General features: G+C 39.4%; 1 protein-coding gene across 1 annotated transcript in view; it reads left to right on the forward strand.

Annotated features, from left to right (window-relative positions):
* The first annotated feature begins 462 nt into the window (after window positions 1-462).
* Window positions 463-18,846, forward strand: part of LOC122791297 (zinc finger protein 665-like) — a 116,627-nt gene continuing 98,243 nt past the window's right edge. Inside the window, exon 1 of the mRNA XM_044058983.1 lies at window positions 463-581. Within this exon, the coding sequence (XP_043914918.1) occupies window positions 485-581 (97 nt within the window). The 5' untranslated portion in view covers window positions 463-484. The remainder of the gene's footprint in view (window positions 582-18,846) is intronic.

Below are 18,846 nucleotides of genomic sequence, written 5' to 3' on the forward strand. Positions count from 1 at the left end.
GGTGGGTGATTAGGGTTGTCAAATGATGGCTGTCCTGTAAAGTAGTTAAATTTTAGGCCATCTCAGCTAATCATGATGCAGTGTATTACATATTGTGGCAGGTAGCATAGAGGGTTAAAGCAATGAGTTGTCAACAAACTGCTTCATATAGTGAAGGGTTTGAGTCCTTCAGCTTCCATTTGCCTATTGTGTAACTGTGAACGAGTCACTTAGCCCAGTTTTTCAAATGGCCCAGAACATTGTTTTGTTTAAAATCCTCAGTGGTCTCCTTGCCTGCAATCCTAATATTTACCTATGAACTTACCTGTAATTAATGGACGTTAGTGCTTGAAGCTTCTCTGCTTAATCCAGTTCCTTCTTTGTACATTAATGTATCTTACTGTATTTGTACATAAATTCCTTACTTAGGTGCTTCTAAGTATACATTTGTACAAAATTTATGTTTCTGTTTCACTATGCAGGAGATACTGTTACAAAAGAAGAAATGTCACCAGTTGGTCAGGGGGGTGATGGTGCACCACTGACTTGTGTAAAAGTGGAAGAGAGCTCGGAGGATGATCCCACTGGAGACAGTGACAGCAGTAAGTAAGATTTGGCATCATGAATCTGTAGTGTAAATACTTCATTTGATACTAAAGGAGGTGAAGATTTGAAAACCCTGTAGTCTCTGAAGAACTCTTGTTACTGACTTAAGGTGCTTATAACTGCTCAAACCTGTAACTGTAAATATGTTTGTTTATTGCAGTGAATTGTTTTTTTATTGAATTAGTTGAAAAAAATCTTAAAAGTCATAGAAGAGCTGATATTAAATGATGCAGTAATGTTTTGCGCTGAATTTAATTTTATTTTTATGATGGTTAATACTAAGAAAGTCACATGAATTATTCATCTTCCTGCCACTAAGACAGTACAAATCATCTCTTTTTCTTTCCTAATTTTCTTTTGTTACTAGGACATTCTTTTTAAGTAAATGTTATTTAAATGAATAGAAAATAATGCAGAGTACATTATTATACCAAACATGTTTAGTATTATGAGCAATGAGTAAATATTGTTCATTTATATATACACTCATTTGTACTAACTTAGGAATGATATTTGTTTCTAAAAATGCTTTAAAAAAGTGCAGAGCAGAAAATCTGTGGTCTAAAGGAAGGAGTTACAGCACCATGCCTGTTAACAGGTTCTCTGTGTGTGTTAATTGGACATCCTGCCTGCAGGTGTAAATATTGCCACTCTGTATCTTAAGATACATTAATAGAAATCTGTTCTGAAGATGGGCAGGGGATAATCAAACTAGAAGTCTGCAGCTAAAGTGTCCTTACTTATTTCATAGGTTCATAGGTAGGTACTAGGCTATTGGCCCTAGGGCCTATACAAGCCTAGCCAGAAAGGTACCCTGGCTTTCGCCACCCAAGAAAATTATTTTTCTCTGCCCCTGTCAAGCAGAAATATACAGGAATTGCCATCATGAAAATTGCTGCAGAGTATTTGAGAACCATTTTAGTGCATTACTGGATGAAACATAGTTGTTGTTTTGTACGAACTCTGTTTACAGTCAGGATTTTTAAATGGTAAGTGGCTTTTGGATAGCCACCTGTACAATGACATAATCCAGCAACACTCTTACACCTTGAAGGAGGAAAGGCTGTTTCACACACTCTGAGGTTTATTGTAGCCAGCATCAGTAGTGTCCTTTTTTATTTGTCAGCCTGAGTGGGACATGTTAAAACTATGCTTTGCTAGAGTATGTTCCCTAACCCACTCATATTAGGTGTTTGTGAAGTGACCAACAGCATCAGAGAAGTTGTTTGGATTTGTAATTACATGTTTTATATTTTCCAGCAGACAGATGTGTATGTCAGCAATTTCACTGTTAGTTCAAGGATAAATGGAAGAGCAGTTTATCCCAAGCTTATATCACTGTATATGATCCTGTGAATTGTGACAGTTTACCTGTAAATTTCCTCACCGTTTGCTGTAGTGATACATATTGAGTAGGTGTCCCACTACTTCTAGACTGAACACCCTGTCGATTTTGTAGGAGACCATCTAAGCTGTAGTATTTTAGGAACTCCTTCCCCATGGTGCAAAATTAAGTCTAAAGTCTGACAGTTTGCTTGTTCATCTTATAACTGCCTAGGGCATTGTACGTTATGAAGGCTTCTGAACAAACCTGCCATTATCAGGTTGACCTGGGATGAAGGATGTAGCATGGATGAGAACTGACTGTCAGTGGTGCACCATAGATGCTCTTCACATCTACAATGTGGCCCAAGCAAGGGAATGTGGAGACTACCATAAGAGTCATTACCTACATTTACTAAGCAAGAGGTAGTGTCTTTGGCCACTGTGTACCCATTTGCTAACTTTTGTAGCACTCTGTACCACTTGATGTTGATGTTGGAGTCGCATGTTGTGAGAGAAGCAACTTTATCTTGGATAGCAGTGAAACCTCCGTTAGACCTTATAAAATAACATGCTAGATAATGAATTTTAATCAGTCAGGAGACACAGAGCATGGGGTGAACCACCTCTAAGCCCTTTCAAGCTTGGGCATCAAACAATTAAATTTAACTGCAGGACGAAAAATGAAAGATCAGTGAGCAGAGGGCGTCAAAAACGCAAACTATCTGGAGACCAGAGCCAGTCCCAAACCCTGAAGAAAATGTGGGGGAGGGCTCTGACTCATTAATACTGAATATTTCTACTAATGTACTGTCTCCAGTTCAGAAACAAATTCTTGTTAAAGGTTTGAGTTTTATTCCTGCTTGTAGGAGCAAGCTCTATGATACTATTTTAGACTTGAGAGTGTTTTGTAGAAATATTATGTTACGTTTAATTTATGGAGATGCTATTAATGTGTATCCTACTGATGTTGGAGTGTATGGCCCATCAAGCCTTAGGAAATTGAGTAGCTATGTACCCAATAACCATCCTATGGTCGAAGCTTATTTAAAATTGACGGAGGAGCAAGTATTTAATTATTATGATACACGTGATGATTGTCATACACGTCATAAAAATAACCTTTCATATGCTGAGAGAGGGGCATTGAGAGCTCTACAAGACAATAATCACACAGTGATCTGGCCAGCAGACAAGGGAGGCCTAATAGTGGTGATGGATAGATTACACTACGAGCAGTCCATGCGCTCACTGTTGAGCGATGACACCTTCTATGAGAGAATTACAGTAGAGGATGTACATAGAGTGATGTCCTCAGTCAGTTGGTGTATCTCAGATATTTTCTCCACCAATCTTGTTACAGAAGATGTTTTTGCTTTCTTGAATGTAGTTAATCCATTAATTCCACTCATACAAGGCCTCCCCAAGGTTCGTAAACATGCCACTGATCCACCTATGAGACCGATAGTGGCAGGTGGTGGCTGGGTTACAGAGCCACTTTCTTTTTATGTTGAGAAGGCATTAAGACTAGTTATTAACTTGAATCCTGTGGTCTTGAGGGACTCTAAACAGTGTTTATTAGATCTTTACCAATGTACTTCCACCATTTCTAATATTGAAAATGTCATTTTTGTTACTTTTGATGTTCAGTCTCTATTTACGATGATACCAAATGGGATGGCAATTCAGTTTATATATGATTATCTTTTGTCACATAGTGATTATACTCCAGTACAAATAGACTTAACTTGTTGTTTTCTAGAGATGGTGCTTGAAAACAGTGTTTTCACCTTTAATGGTGATATGTACCTTCAGAAACATGGCGTAGCTATGGGCACCTCTTGTGCCAATAGCTACGCCAGTATGTTTTTAGCATACTGGGAGAATAACAGTTTGTTTCCCGCCCAGGGTTTTAAATAACATGTATTGTTCTATCGACGTTTTATTGATGATTTGTTTTTGTTATGGGGGGCCCTGTTGATGGTTTGATAGCTTTCCATGATATGATGAATAATTTAACGGATTGCTTGAAGTTTACTTTTAACTGGTCATTTGATCATATTGAGTTCTTAGACCTTTATATTGCAAAGCTTCCAGGTAATATTATTAACACTGGTTGTGTATCATAAGACCTGCCATAGAAATGCATTTCTTTTTAGATCTAGCATGCATCCGGGCTATATTTTTAGGAATCTGATTAGGGGCCAGGGGATAAGGGCCTACAGGTTGAACCCTACTATGTCTGTTTTTTTAAATGAGATTGATAACCTAGGTAGTAAGTTGTTGGCACAAGGTTATACTTCATCTGAAATTGATAGACAATGGTCAGACTTAGATTCATTGAGACTGACCACAGCATGTCCATATTTTGGACCAGTACCGGACATTTGTGTTGGGTCTGAGGATAGGTCCCCTCCCCCAGAAGTTAAAGTTCCTTTATTCTACACCAGTGATTGTAAGGATGTTACACAGTTGTTTAGTCAATTCTGGGCGGTTTTACAAGTGGATAATTATGTACGTAGGGTTGTGGGTGATGAACCTACATTTCGGTTCAGGAATTGCAAGAATTTGAAAAGACTCCTATGTTATGAGAAAAATCATAATAATGTTACTCCATATCCTGGTTTGACTTCACCTTGTGGAAATTGCAGTTTCTGTACCTGTATTAATACCAGTGTATCTTTTTTTCATCCCGATCTATGCAAGGAGTTTATTTTCCATGCATCTGCTGATTGCATGACTCCCCATGTGATATATTTGGCTGAGTGTACAATCTGCCACTCCTTCTATGTTGGTAAAACCAACAGGGTCCTACGTGATAGGATGCGGGAACATTTATATCACATTAGGAAGGGTTCTGTGCATAATGCACTTTCAAAACATGTTATAGAGACTGATGTGTCTCATACCTTTAGTTTCAGGGTCATTGAAACCATTAATCCTAGTGTTAGGGGTGGTGATTTATGTACACATACTGAGCATAGGGAAGCTTGCTGGATTATCATGCTCCGTGCTGATAGGGGTAGAGGCTTAAATGAAAGGGCTTCTATCAAGCCTGCCTTGAAGAAAAGAAGGCTACATAAATGAGTTGATTTAAATTGTTTTTTAATTGTGTATATATATATATATATATATATATATATATATATATGTTTTTACATAACATATATTTCTATTTTTGCATAGGTGTGTGTATATATATATATATATATATATATATATATATATATATATATATATATATATATATATATGTTGCACTGTTTACTTTTTATTTTGTACAGAGGAATATAAATTGCATGTTTTTGTTTTATTTTCCCTTTGTTGTTTAAGTTGATGGTTTAATTGAAGTGATTAGATGATTAGATAATTGTTTAATTCACATTAGTTTATATACGGGGTTGCTTTAGTAGTTGTTTAATGGTCTGATGAAGCTGTATTGTGAAAGCACTTACCTATGGTCGACTACAATAAAGGAGTTTTTATGGTTTTGAACTCACCTGTTTTTCTGTATCTACAAGTTGAACTGTGATTCGAATTGTTCTTATTTTACTTGGATTTGGGACTTTAATATTGCCTGGCTTCATCCATTGCTGCTCTTTATTATTTATTATTTTTTTAATTAAATTTAACTGTCAAGGGGACATACAGCATGGAATAGACCACCAGGGATCCCCTGTAAACTTAAACACTAAATTTTAACCATTCACCAGGCATGAAATCATTTGCTCTATCACTTTGCTTCTAAGAATTAGAGACTCGATCTTGGGAGCACATGGACTATTATATTTTTTGATATGCAAACTCCTATTTTAAACTCTGATCATCTAGCTCATGTGTGTATGTGTGTGAGTATAAATTTACAGGTTCCTGACTTGTTTACTAGCGATTGAGGGCTGCATTTTCTGAAACAGATGATTTGGAGAACCCTGCTAACACTATTACCCGCCTTTTATGTGTCATTTCTGTTACCATACACACCAAAGCCCTACATAGCATTTCTCCCAACTTAATCTGTGAAGGGTACTGAGGAATGTGCTCCTGGAGGAGATAGTTTCCCTGCTCATGTTGGAAGGAAATGTGTATGAGCTTACCAACACTGCTATTAAATCCTTTGCCATAAAGGATGCAGGAAATGATATGACTGCAGGGCCTGAACTAGGAAATGTGCACAGTGAACGGAGATCTGCCTTATCCCATACCACTATGTTAGGAAAATAGAATTGTGATGGGAGGTTGGCCATGGTTATTGCAGTGGCATTGCTCCACAAATATCCGTTTCTTAACGCATACTTGTAAAGGATACAGCTGGTGAAGAAGGGTTATCCCCAAAAATATAGCTAAACCCCTTACCAGAATGTTTCCCTTGCATACTGAATAAAGAGACCGACTAAAAATCAGTCAGCATGGGGGGGGGGGGGGTCCTTTCCATGTTTCATCAGTGTGGATGAGTAGATTGGTTTGCACCTTTGCTTAGCAGTACTCTGTTTATGTATACAGATAGTAAAGTTATGCCTTGTCGATTATGGCTATACTGCCAGTTTTAGGATCGATCATTTGAGAGATGTTCAGAAGAAAGTAAAGGGAAGTACATGTTATCAGTTAGTCAGGACTGCAGTAAGGTTTTACATATGATGGCAGTGGCATGCAGTGAGAGGTGACTACAGCTATTGACAGTTGAGTAAAACCACACATAACGTGGTACATACACTAGCATGCAGTGTGGTGTAAATCACAGCCACAAACAACCAATGAAACTGTTCTTAAAGTGATATCCATGATGGTATGCCATGGAGTATAACCACAACCAGTGGTATCTAATGAAACTACACATAGAGCGATGTATGTGGTATCTTGCATTGGGGTGTAATCACAACCATAGTGGGTTTATCCAGGTACTCTGCCAGTTTCCTTCAGTGCCCCAAAGATGTGCCCTAGATGAATTTAGCATTCCTCCAATATATGCAGTAAGTTTTTGTTTTCTCGTTTTATTGGGAGCTACTTCTTTGTCAGCTTTGAGCCATAGACAATTTATTCTTGCCTCTAAATGTGAAAAATTATGAATTTCTTTCCTTAGTCATTAATTTTATTAAGACCATCATTGGAACAAAAGATTGCAAATAGCTGTAAAATGCACCTCAGGGCACCTAGAACCTCATGGCTCCTGTGACTATTGTGGCCCCAAGATCCCCATGCATAATTAGATTAGTTTCTCCACATTTTACAGTGTACTCTTGGCTGATTAGCATGTGTTGAAAGGATGCAGGATAAACCTGAATAGAAAGACAGTGCAAGAAAACAAGAAAAAAAGTTGTTTGGATAGCATGTGAGGTTGTAGTAGCAGACTTCTGTGTGCCTGGCTTCTGTAGTGTAGTTCTGATGCTGCTAGTACTACATATCAGCATTTGTCTGAATGTACTTAAGAGGCGCATAGATGTGCTAATATGTCACCATCGGTGTAAATGAACTTTCCTGAGGCTGAATTTTCATGATATGGTAAAGAAGGTTATGCCACCGCTGCACTGTAAAACAACTCTGACAAACTGTTACATATACAGTCTTATTGTAAGGAAGTTATTGTAGTCAAAAGCCAGTCTGTGGTGTGCACAAGTAATTGTGCACTGCCAAAGAGCCAGTGTTCCTAAATGTGTTCTGTTTTCTGCAGGGCTGTCACATGACCTACATCTTTTATGGGAGGAGAGGTAGAATAAGTCTCTTGTGTAGTACAGTGCCATGGCACGACCTATGCCTTTTCTTGGGAGGGGATGCATTCTTCCTCCTGTGCATACAGTTTGTAAATTCATGGATGTACACACCAGACCATGCAGTAAATGTATTATCAGGATATGTAACTAGGCTGTTAGTTTCCCCAAGTTAGAGAACATCATTAAAACCCTTCTCTCAGCCCAAATGCATATCTTCAGAATGTCCCAGCTCCATGGGCCTACTAAACAACTTGAAAAAAAAATAAAGATCATCTCACACTGTGTACATACTTGCACTGGCCATATGCAGCGAGTGTTACTTTTTGTCTTATTTGCAGCAAAGTAAAGTGCAAGTTGCTATTGTGGTCCTAGACAGTGTCTGTCCTTTCTCTGTGTGAAATTGTGGTAAGTCCAATACACTGTGAATTTTTTTACAACTTCTTCTTTGTTTTTTTGTTTTTTTTGTGTTAAGCAGTTGTATTCTCTTTTGGCTCCTCCTGGTTACGTTCAGTGTTTGGAGTTTAGTACAACTTGCATCTGGAAGAAAACATTTGAATCTTAGTCATGTACTCATTGTATGGTAAAGAAAACCAACGTAGGCAAAGCGGGTCTATATTATATCATCGAACGCTTAAAAAAGCGAACGTTGAATAATCAAACCCATGTAAGCGAAAGGTCACAATCTCGAAAGCTGAGAATAGCAATTTTTTTTTTCCAAAGGAAAAAAATCGCTGTTCCAAAAAAAAAAAAATTGAAATAATGCATAAAGTGGAAGGGCTTCGCCCCCACCCCTACTTAAATATACCAACTCTGAGCTCGCACTACAGTGCCGAAAGCGGCAAAATAGCGAAGCGGCCAAACAAATTCTTTCCCTGCAAAAGAATTTGCTTAAAAGCCACTTCGCTATTTTGCGTTTTCGTTCTTTTAAGTTCGACCAAGATGCATTCGATATAATGTGTCTTTGGTCATCTGATAGGAACCCGGCAAAGCTCCAGGTTCACAAATAGGCTTTTAATAAAACACACAAGTGCTTTTACCAAATGCCTCTTCAGGTGTGACATTAAACTGAGCAGCTAAAACACCATATTTAACTATTGAATTAAATCACATGACAAGACAAATTCCAATTTAAAGGTACAGATCGTAAAATTCAAGAACCATTTTCAGAATGTAAAAAATACATCTTTCTGAGAAAACAAAAATAACATAAAAAATAGAAAACACATGAATATATATATATATCTCTATGAGAATATATATAAAAATACATCCAAATACACATCATACTAAAAAAAACAAACATATTAAATCATGAAGGTAGCCTATAATACCTAGCTATCCACTTATTTCGTGCGTAGTGGTCTGGCTTTCAGAGCAGGTCTTAATGGTATACAGTCATTCAAGCCATGCCCTGCATTCGCTCTCAACCTAATAATCCATTATGCTTACATTTCCTCTGTCCTTAATCTCATGCCCCCTCCTCTCTTATTGCCAAAATTCATTCCTATAACTAGAAAGCCAAAAGTATGTGTACTGTCCCTATTAGCAACATGTTTCGCTAACGCATTAAACATGCTCTTCTTACCTATATGATAGATATGTTCCCTAATCCTATATTTTAGCATCTTATCAGTCTTCCCAACATAAACTTTGCTGCATGCTCTACATACAGCTAAATATATCAGATGCATACTAGTGCAAGTAGCTTTGATCTTAAAATTAAATTGTACTCCTGTATCTGGATGCAAAAAGATAGGATTGTCAATTATATATGGACAAAATTAACACTTCCTACAAGGTATAGTAGTTTCTTGTATAGCTGATCTACTGGTATCCCTTGCACCACAAAGGAGTCTCTTCAAGGACCTTTTATTCTTAAAAATAAACTGAGGTGTTGGAGCTAGATATTTACTGACCTCATTCGTCATTAAAATATTCCATTTTTTCTAACAATACTAGTATACTGGCTAATATTCCTTGAATAACTGAATGACACTTATAACTTACTATTGTGTTTCCTACTCAACTTATGACTGGTATTATTCTAAGTGTCATTCATTTATTCAAGGAATATTAGCCAGTATACTACTATTGTTAGAAAAAATTGGAATATTTTAATGACTAATGAGCAGATCAGAAAATATCTAGCTTCAACATCCTCAGTTTGTTTTTAAGAATGAAAGGTCCTTGAAGAGACACCTTTGTGGTGCAAGGGATACCAGTAGACCAGCTATACAAGGAACTAATTATACCTTGTTGGAAGTGTTCATTTTGTCCATATATAATTGATAATCCTATATTTTTGCATCCAGATACAGGAGAATGATTTTTTTAGGATCAAAGCTACTTGCACTAGTATGCGTGTGATATATTTAGCTGTATGTAGAGTATGCAGCAAATTGTATGTCGGGAAGACTGATAGGATGCTAAAAGATAGGATTAGGGAACGTATCTATCATATAGGTAAGAAGAGCATGTTTAATGCGTTAGTGAAATATGTTGCTAATACGGACAGTAAACATCATTTTGGCTTTCTAGTTATAGGAATGAATTTTGGCAGTAAGAGAGGAGGGGACATGAGATTAAGGACTGAGGAAATGGAAGCACAATGGATTATTAGGTTGAAAGCGAATGCAGGGCATAACTTGAATGATTGTATACCATTAAGACCTGCTCTGAAAGCCAGACCACTACGTAGGAAATAAGTGGATAGCTAGGTTTTATATGCTACCTTCATGATTTAATATTTTTATGTTTTTTTTAGTATGATGTGTATTTGGATGTATTTTTTACATATATTCTCAGATATATATATATATATATATATATATATATATATATATATATATATATATATATATATATATTTATGTGTTTTCTATTTTTTATGTTAGTTTTCTCAGAATGATGCATTTTTATATTCTGAAAATGGTTCTCGAATTTTAGGATCTGTACCTTTAAATTGGAATTTGTCATGTCATGTGATTGAATTCAGTAGTTATATATGGCGTTTTAGCTGCTTAGATGTTCGTGTTTCACTGTTGCAGTCATTACATCAGGGTAATCTGCTGGCAGGTTGCCCTCAGTCGGCCTGATTAACAAAGTCTTGGGTCCTGCTTCGGTTGCTGTCCCTTCTTCCATGGCATCAGGTCGTCAGGGGCATAAAACATGCAGCCGACGCCATTACATCAGTCTTTCTTGCCGCGCGGTGCCCGAAGTAGAAGCAGTTCACAAGTGCCTGTCTGCCAACTCCTGAAATTTTCATTTTCGAGTACGACGTACCTTGCTGTCAGTTTTGTGCTTTATTTAATCAGCGCACTATCTGTTGTCGGTACATTTTTGCATCAAAATATTTCAGTTCTCGGTTTAATTATCCAGAAATGACATTGGACAGCCATCCAACTACCGGAATGCCGAAAAAACGCAAAGAAAAAACAGAGTCTGGCCGTTGAGGTCCAAAACTGCCTACGACGCTTCTCCTAAGCCAGTCGCCGGTACTCAGTGAGGCGCTTTCACAGCCCCTGATACCCGCTACTTCTGATTCGCAGGCCTCTACTGAGACCCATTCGGAGTCCGGTATGCCACGAGATACTTCACATTTGGAACCCATGGATGTCTCTACCTTGGATGGGTCCAGAGCCGCTGAGCAGCCACCGGCTTCTCATGGTGTTTTCAGGCCTCTACAGACTTGCATATTAAACCGACTCCAACTTCAGTGCTAAGGCCTAAATCTCGATCTGTGTCTAAAAAACCGACGCCCAGGCCACATGTTCAGGCCCCTATGCCTAAAAAACAAATGATCAAAATGGCTGAAGATTTAATAACTCAAATCAGGAGTAGTCAACCCCCACCCTCCAAGAGGCCTAGAATTGAATTTGCCTGTGAATCTTCTGAACAGGACTCTGTTTCTTCTGACTCTTCTAATGATCTGAATTTGTCCATACCTACTTATGAGGTCTCTGATGCAGAGTCATCCATTCCCTCTGCTTCTCCGCCTGAGGATTTCTCTTTTGGGGAAACTTTACATGCCTTAAGGGAGCATTTCCACTGGGAAAGTCAGGATTTCTCTGAATCCAAAAAGAGGCTTAGGGATTTCCTTTTCTTTCTCAGCATAGGCCTTTGGCTATACCTCCTGTATTAGATATTGTTGATGTGTTTTCGGAATCCAGTATGGCCCCCTGATTCCTTGCCCTCCAGCCCCTAGCAAACCAGACAGGTACTACAGGGTTCCTGAGTCCCACAATTTCCTTTTCAAGAATCCTGTTTGAACCCTGAAACCATTTCTCAGGGGTCCAAGGGCATTAAGGCTTCTACTGCTAAAATTCCTACCCCTTCTGATAGAGACTCCAGGGTGCTGGATAGATGGGGTAAAAAGGTCTATACTTCTGCAACCTTAGCAATTAGGGCCTTAAACTGTCAATTTCATATGCTAAAATATCAACAGCATATCATGGGACTGCTTAAGCAGAAAATGATGATTTCTGACTGTGTGGAGAATAAAGATTTGCAGGATTTATTGCATTCATCTGAACAAGTTGGCAAACATACTTTGCAATGTGGTTTTAATTCTTTAAAGGCCTTTTGTAGGGCTGCTGTTATTAGGTCTGTGCTTAGAAGGGCATGCTTGGCTTAAGGAGCAATCTCTGCCTGATCATGTTAAAGCAAAACTTTTGGATGCTCCTTTGCAGCAGGACCGCCTATTTGGCAATAAGGCTGAAGAAGTTCTAAAAAAGATGGGCGATAAAGCTAAATCTATGCAAACTGTGAAAGATTTCTTACAAGTGCAACCTCCTAGATTTAGTAGGCATTGGCCTACTAAGAACTGGTCCTTTCCAGCTCCTTCCAGAGCCACTACAGCCAAACCTAGACATTCCAAAAGCACCAGGTTTCAGTCCCAAGGGACTTTCAGAAATAAGCAATGGGGTGCTTCCACTTCCAAATCTGGAAACAACAAGGCACCACCCTATGTTAAACAGTCTCAATGACTTTCCCTTTGAAATTACCAAGCACTTACCTCTTAGCCGCCCCTTTGGGGGGAAAACTGGCTCTTCATTCAAGAAACTGGCAACTTATAACCCAGGACAAATGGGTTTTAAATATAGTGTCTCACAGATGCCGATTTCATTTCCTCACTCTGCCAACTCCAAGCTGGTGGCCAGACCTGCCCCCAAATCAGTGGACAGAGGCTCATAAACAAGTACTTTCTCTCCTAAACATGTTGGCTATTCAACTAGTACCAGAAGAGGAAAAGGGACAAGGTTTCTATTCCAGACTTCTCCTGGTACCCAGAAAAGACAAATCATGGCATCCAATTCTGGACCTGTCTACTCTAAACACCTTTCTGGACATTCCAAAATTCAAGATGCTGACTCTAAACCAGTTACTTCCTATGCTAGGCAAGGATGCCTGGTTGGCAACTTTCGACCTAAAAGAGGCTTACCTGCATATCCCAGTCAGGGAATCTTGCAGAAGATTCCTATGTTTCAAAGCAGGCTGCATGCATTATCAGTTCTCTGCACTCCCCTTTGACTTGTCTACTGCTCCCAGGGTATTCACAAAGTGCCTGGCTCCAGTAATTGCATTTTGCAGGCAAAGAAATATTCAAATATATCCATACCTGGACGATTGTCTAATTCAGGCAGAAAACCAGGCCATTCTTCTAAAACATCTGGCGTTTGTAAAAAGACTTCTAACCTGTCTAGGGTACACCATAAACGAAAATAAATCTCAACTGGTACCCTCTCAAAAAATTACATTCCTGGGTGCAAGCTTGAATACAACTGCCCAGATGGCTTTCCTTACACCAGAAAAGCAAATTCATTTGGTGACTTGCTTCAAACAGGTGACCACAAAATCCCTGCTATCTGCAAGGCAAATACTGCATGCTTTGGGGTTCATGGTCTCATGCATTCATCTAATTCCATATGCAAAAGTGCATATGAGGAAACTTCAGTGGTACTTAAAAAGTTTATGGAGTCAACATTGTCACAGCCTGGAAACAATGATTCCTATCATACCTTACCTGCGCGTAGAGTTCCTATGGTGAGCAGAGGCCTGCCACCAAAACAAGGGACTGTCATTCACACCCCCCCTGCCACCCATACCCTAACTACAGACGCATCAGGCTATGCATGGGGGGCTCATCTGGCAGGGAAGTGTATGCAGGGCAAATGGAGCCCAAATCAAATGCACCTTCATATCAATCAAAAAGAAATGCTAGCTGTACAGAATACACTGGCCGCCTTCAAGGACTATCTTCATCCAGGACAATTACTGATAAAGACGGACAACACCATGGTTATGTGGTACATAAACAAGCAGAGGGGTACACATTCCTACCCCCTCTGCAGACTAGCCATGGCATTGTGGAACACGGCCTTGAGCTACCAAGTACAACTACAAGCTCAATTCCTGCCAGGAAAGCAGAATGTTCTGGCAGACGAACTAAGTAGAAATCTCATGGACCCTCACGAATGGAAACTGGAACCATGGATTTTCAACATGTTGACACAAAAATGGGGGAGCCCAGACATAGATCTTTTTGCATCACCCTAGAACAACCAGTTGGACAAATTTTGCACAAGAACTCATCACAAAAAAAACTGGAAAGTGGATGCTCTGTTCTTCATCTGGAAAAAACTATCAGTCTATGCCTTTCCCCCTCTGCCTTTGCTCTACAAAGTTCTACTAAAAGTCAAACAGGACAAACCAAAAATGATTTTGATTGCTCCAGACTGGCCCTCCAGACTGCCTTGCCAACGATGGTACCCACTCCTGCGCAGTGTGTCACACATTTCTGTGTGGCACCTGCCTCAGACACCTTCCTTACTGTCTCAGCAAGAAAACCAATTTCTGCACCCTCAGCTCCAAACATTGAATCTTGCAGCTTGGCTAATCACTTAAATTCACCCATTGCATCCCTCAGCAAACCTGTGATGGAAGTCATTTTGGAGGGGTGAAGACCTAGTACTAGAAATTCTTATGCTGACAAATGGAAAAGATTCTGTGTCTAGAATCAATCTCAAGGGATGAGCACAGCAGTGCCCAATTTACCTCATATTTTGCAATACTTAACTGAGATGCTTCACAAGGGCCTATCTTTTTCTTCCATAGAAATCCATGCCTCAGCCATTTCAGCTCATTAAAACACAGACCCCCCCTTCTGTCATCCTCTTCTAAAGCAGTATCTCAGAGGGGCCAAAAATTTGAGACCACCCAGGAGAGCTCCAACCCCTGCCTGAGACCTTAACTTTGTATTGGAAAAACTCACTCTGCCGCCTTTCGAGCCAGCTGCTACTGCCCCGCGTTGGCTGCATGTTTTATACCCTTGACCTGATGTCATGGAAGAAGGGACAGCAATAAACCAAATAATGGACACTAGTGTATTTGCTTTTTGTTTGGAGGTATATTTTCACGTGTTCAAAATTTTATATATATATATATATATATATATATATATATATAGTGTGGACTATATACTTCTTATCACCTACAGATTGTCTTGATATTATCTATTTTTGAGTGCTTACAGCTGGGGAAAACTGATGTAATGGCGTGGCTGCATGTTTTATTGGTTACTTTGGACACTTCCCTGCTACTGGTTATTGAAGAAGGGACAGCAACCGACGCAGGACCTAAGACTTTGTTAACAAGCTGACTGAGGGCTACCTGCAAGCATATAACCCAAATGTAATGACTGCAACAGTGAATACACTCGAACATCTACATTTATGGTAAGTGTACACAACTGTACTTTTATGTCTCACCCGAAGAAGCATTTGGTGAAAGCACTTGTGTGTTTTATTAAAAGTCTGTTTGTGGACCTGGAGCTTTGCCTACGTTGGTTGTTCTTAGTCATCACTTCTAGGATTCCTGCATGCAAGAACCTGACATCTGACCCAACTTCTAGAGCTTTACCTTTCTCGCTTGGGCTGACTCCCTCCCACTGACATATGAGGACATCAGTGGTATAAGAGGAGAGTTGGCCAGTGTTATATTCAGGTCTTTCCTACTATAGTCTGCATTTGTAAACTCCACATAACATCATCAGTTTAGTATGTCAGCCTGCTTCAAGAGATTTCACATAAGTGTCCCATAGGCAGAACCTTTCTTTTTTTCTAACTGTTATTCTGTATTTTGTAAATGTCTGATATTAGACGATGATTATGATGAGTATGAAACAGAAATTTGACACAAGGGTTTCCATAGACTATGCATTTTCTGTTTGGGCCTGCAGCAGGACTTTAGCTGAAAGCTAAGACAGAGGGGATTGCCTATATAAACATGAATTAGGAGATGCTGATCTTTTAGAGCTCCTCCTCCAGGGTTGCCAAACACTCCAAAAAGTCCTCGGTGACTGTATTTAGGTTTTGGTTTTCTACTGTCAGCCTCTAAAACGGCCATTCCTAAACACTGAAGACACAAGACAGTAGAAGCTAAGCAGATGCGGCCCAGCTTGCTTAGGCCAGACTGCCTCAAAATGTTCCCCTTCTCAGGATTTGTCTCCGGATAACCTGCTTCAGCAGTTCAAAACCCTTATATCTTACTATAAATCTAAGAGGTCTAAGCCAGATATGCATTCATTGTCAGGAATCCTTTCTAAGAAAAGAAGGGTGAATTCCCCTTGGGTAGAAACTATGTCCTCTGACAATGAGGCAGTTAAGCTGTGAAGGCAGATTCCCACCAGATGAGATCCTGAACTTTGACACCAAGGATACCTTTTCCTCTGCTTCTGCAAGAGGGCTTTTCCTTTAGGGATACTGTCCACAAAATGAAAGAGACCAGTAGGTTTCCAAGGACTTCTCTGAATCCCAGCAGGTATATTGGGCTTTCAGGGATCCCTTCATTGCTAGAAATCCTGGAAGATGTTTTCCTGAATGCATCAGTGAAGCTTTTCAACCTTCTCACAGGAAGCATGACTGTTTCTTTAGAGCAAAGACTCACAGTTACTTAGATAGAAACCCTTCAGCTGATCCAGATGCAGTGTTCCTGTATCCTAGCAAGGGAGCAGCCTCTGCTCCTTCCAGAAATCACACCCCAAAGTACAGAGAAAGCAGAACTCAGAAGAGATTTGGAAAGAAAGTTTAAACTGCTGTTACCCTGGCTTTCAGGGCTTTAAACTGCAAGTCCAACATACTCTTTTACCACCAGACCCTGTTGGAACACATGAGGACCAAGGTAGAGGGAACTGAGAAAGACATGAAAATGGAGTTACTGCACATATGTAAACTTTCTTATTAGGTAGCCAAGTACTCTTAAGGAATGTAGCTGCAATGCTGTGGATGCATTCTGAAGGGCCTTTACATCAGGATCCATCATTAGTAAGCATGCCTGGTTAAGGAATCCTCCATACCTGACAGTGTGAAGTGGAGGATTCTTAATGCCATATTAAGTAAGGATTTTCTCTCCAGACTACCCAGTTTATTGAGCAGATCTATCAGATATTTGTACTTGGGTGTAACAGGAATCTCCCAGCCTTCAAATCCAACAAGGAACCCACCAGTTCTGGCCAAAACACTACATACATTTTATTTTATTTTGTTTTTGTTTACTAGGTTTGACCAATGAGTTTACTAAAAAAAACCTTTTCAGTGAAAGCTAGGGAGAAAAGCTCTAACATATTACAAACATTTTTAAACAGGCTTTCAGCAATATACATGAAGAGACATTAAGTAATATAGATTAACAGTTACACATTCATTTGATAATTAGATTACATTCATATGAAATTAAGGCAACAATTATAGCATGAACAATACTTGTGCATTAGTAGATCTTGAACACTGAGCATTTGAAGAGGTATATTTTTGGATTTGTCAATTATATACTAGATTGTGTGATTAGTGCTTCGAAATTAAGAAATGGATGTGAGGGAAGGAACAAGATAGGGCAGAAACTGTTAATATTGTTAAGAGGTGGGTTATTTAGCAGTTTCATACATAAATTATATATATATATATATATATATATATATATATATCTGCACACACACACACACACACACACACATATATTCATGAAAGTGCACTTTCATTCAAGTGTATATGTATATAAATATGCATATATATTTATATATACACATATGTTCATAGGTAGGTACTAGGCTATTGGCCCAAGGGCCTAAGTAAATCTAGCCAACAAGGTTCCCTGGCTTACGCCACCCAAGAAAGGTATTTTCCTATGCCCCTGTCGAGCAGAGCCACAGAAGTGATCCTGGCGTGTATTTCCTTTTGCCCATCCACTCATCAAGATTTTTCTTGAAGAGTGCTAATGAGGAACTTTGCTTGACATAGATGGGTAGCTTGTTCCAGAGTATGGGAATTCTCTGGGACAGGAATCTATTCCTCTAGCATGTCCTGTTTATTGTGGTGACAAGGTTTTGGTCCCTAGAGCGTGTAGCTCGGATGGATTGGGATTTTTTTACATGCAGCATGTCCAACGGGTCTGGGTTCGACATAGCTTTATATGTTAGGCAGAGATCACCTCAGAGTAGGCAATATGCTACGAAATAAAGCTGGAGTTTTTTGAGACTGTCAGTGTAGGGCATCTGTTTGAGGCCAGTAATCCTCTTTGTGAGGTACTTCTTTGGCCTTTCCAGCTGCTGCATATGTCTTGTGAGGTACATTCCAAAAGGGGTGTTGTACTCTATAATGGGTCTAATGAGAGTTGAGTAGAGGGGAACAATGACCTCTTTTTTTCCTGGATGAGAACCCTTTTGTGATGAGGTGTGCCATGTAGAAAGATTTCCTGACTACTGTGGCGATGTGATTATCAAAGGAGAGACTACTGTCCACCTGGGTCCCAAGGTCTCATGGCACATTCGGCATTTAGTAAACTGCCGCCTATGTGGTAGTTCATGGGTACAGAGTTTTTACCAAAGGGAATGACAATGGACTTTCTGGCATTGAGCTTGAGGCCATGGCTCTGTCACCAGGCATCTGTCTCAGTGAGGCCCTTCTGTAGGATGTCCATATCATTTGGGGGCTCGATGGCTCCTAGTTTGCAGTCATCTGTGAACTTTGTTAGCCAAAGGCCTTCTCTGAAGTCTGTACTTCAGAGAAGTATATACCAAACAGGAGAGGTCCCAGGACTGAACCTTGTGGTATTCCACTTGTCACTGGTTTGAAGTCAGATTTGGAGTCTGCAACTTTTACAATGTGGGTTCTGTCATTGAGCCATTTAGCAACCCATCTTGTGGCATAAGGATTTATACCTAGTTTAGTGAGTTTATCTA

The sequence above is a fragment of the Protopterus annectens genome, chromosome 17.part0, assembly GCF_019279795.1.
Source record: "Protopterus annectens isolate FY-2018-M chromosome 17.part0, PAN1.0, whole genome shotgun sequence".
NCBI lineage: Eukaryota > Metazoa > Chordata > Ceratodontiformes > Protopteridae > Protopterus > Protopterus annectens.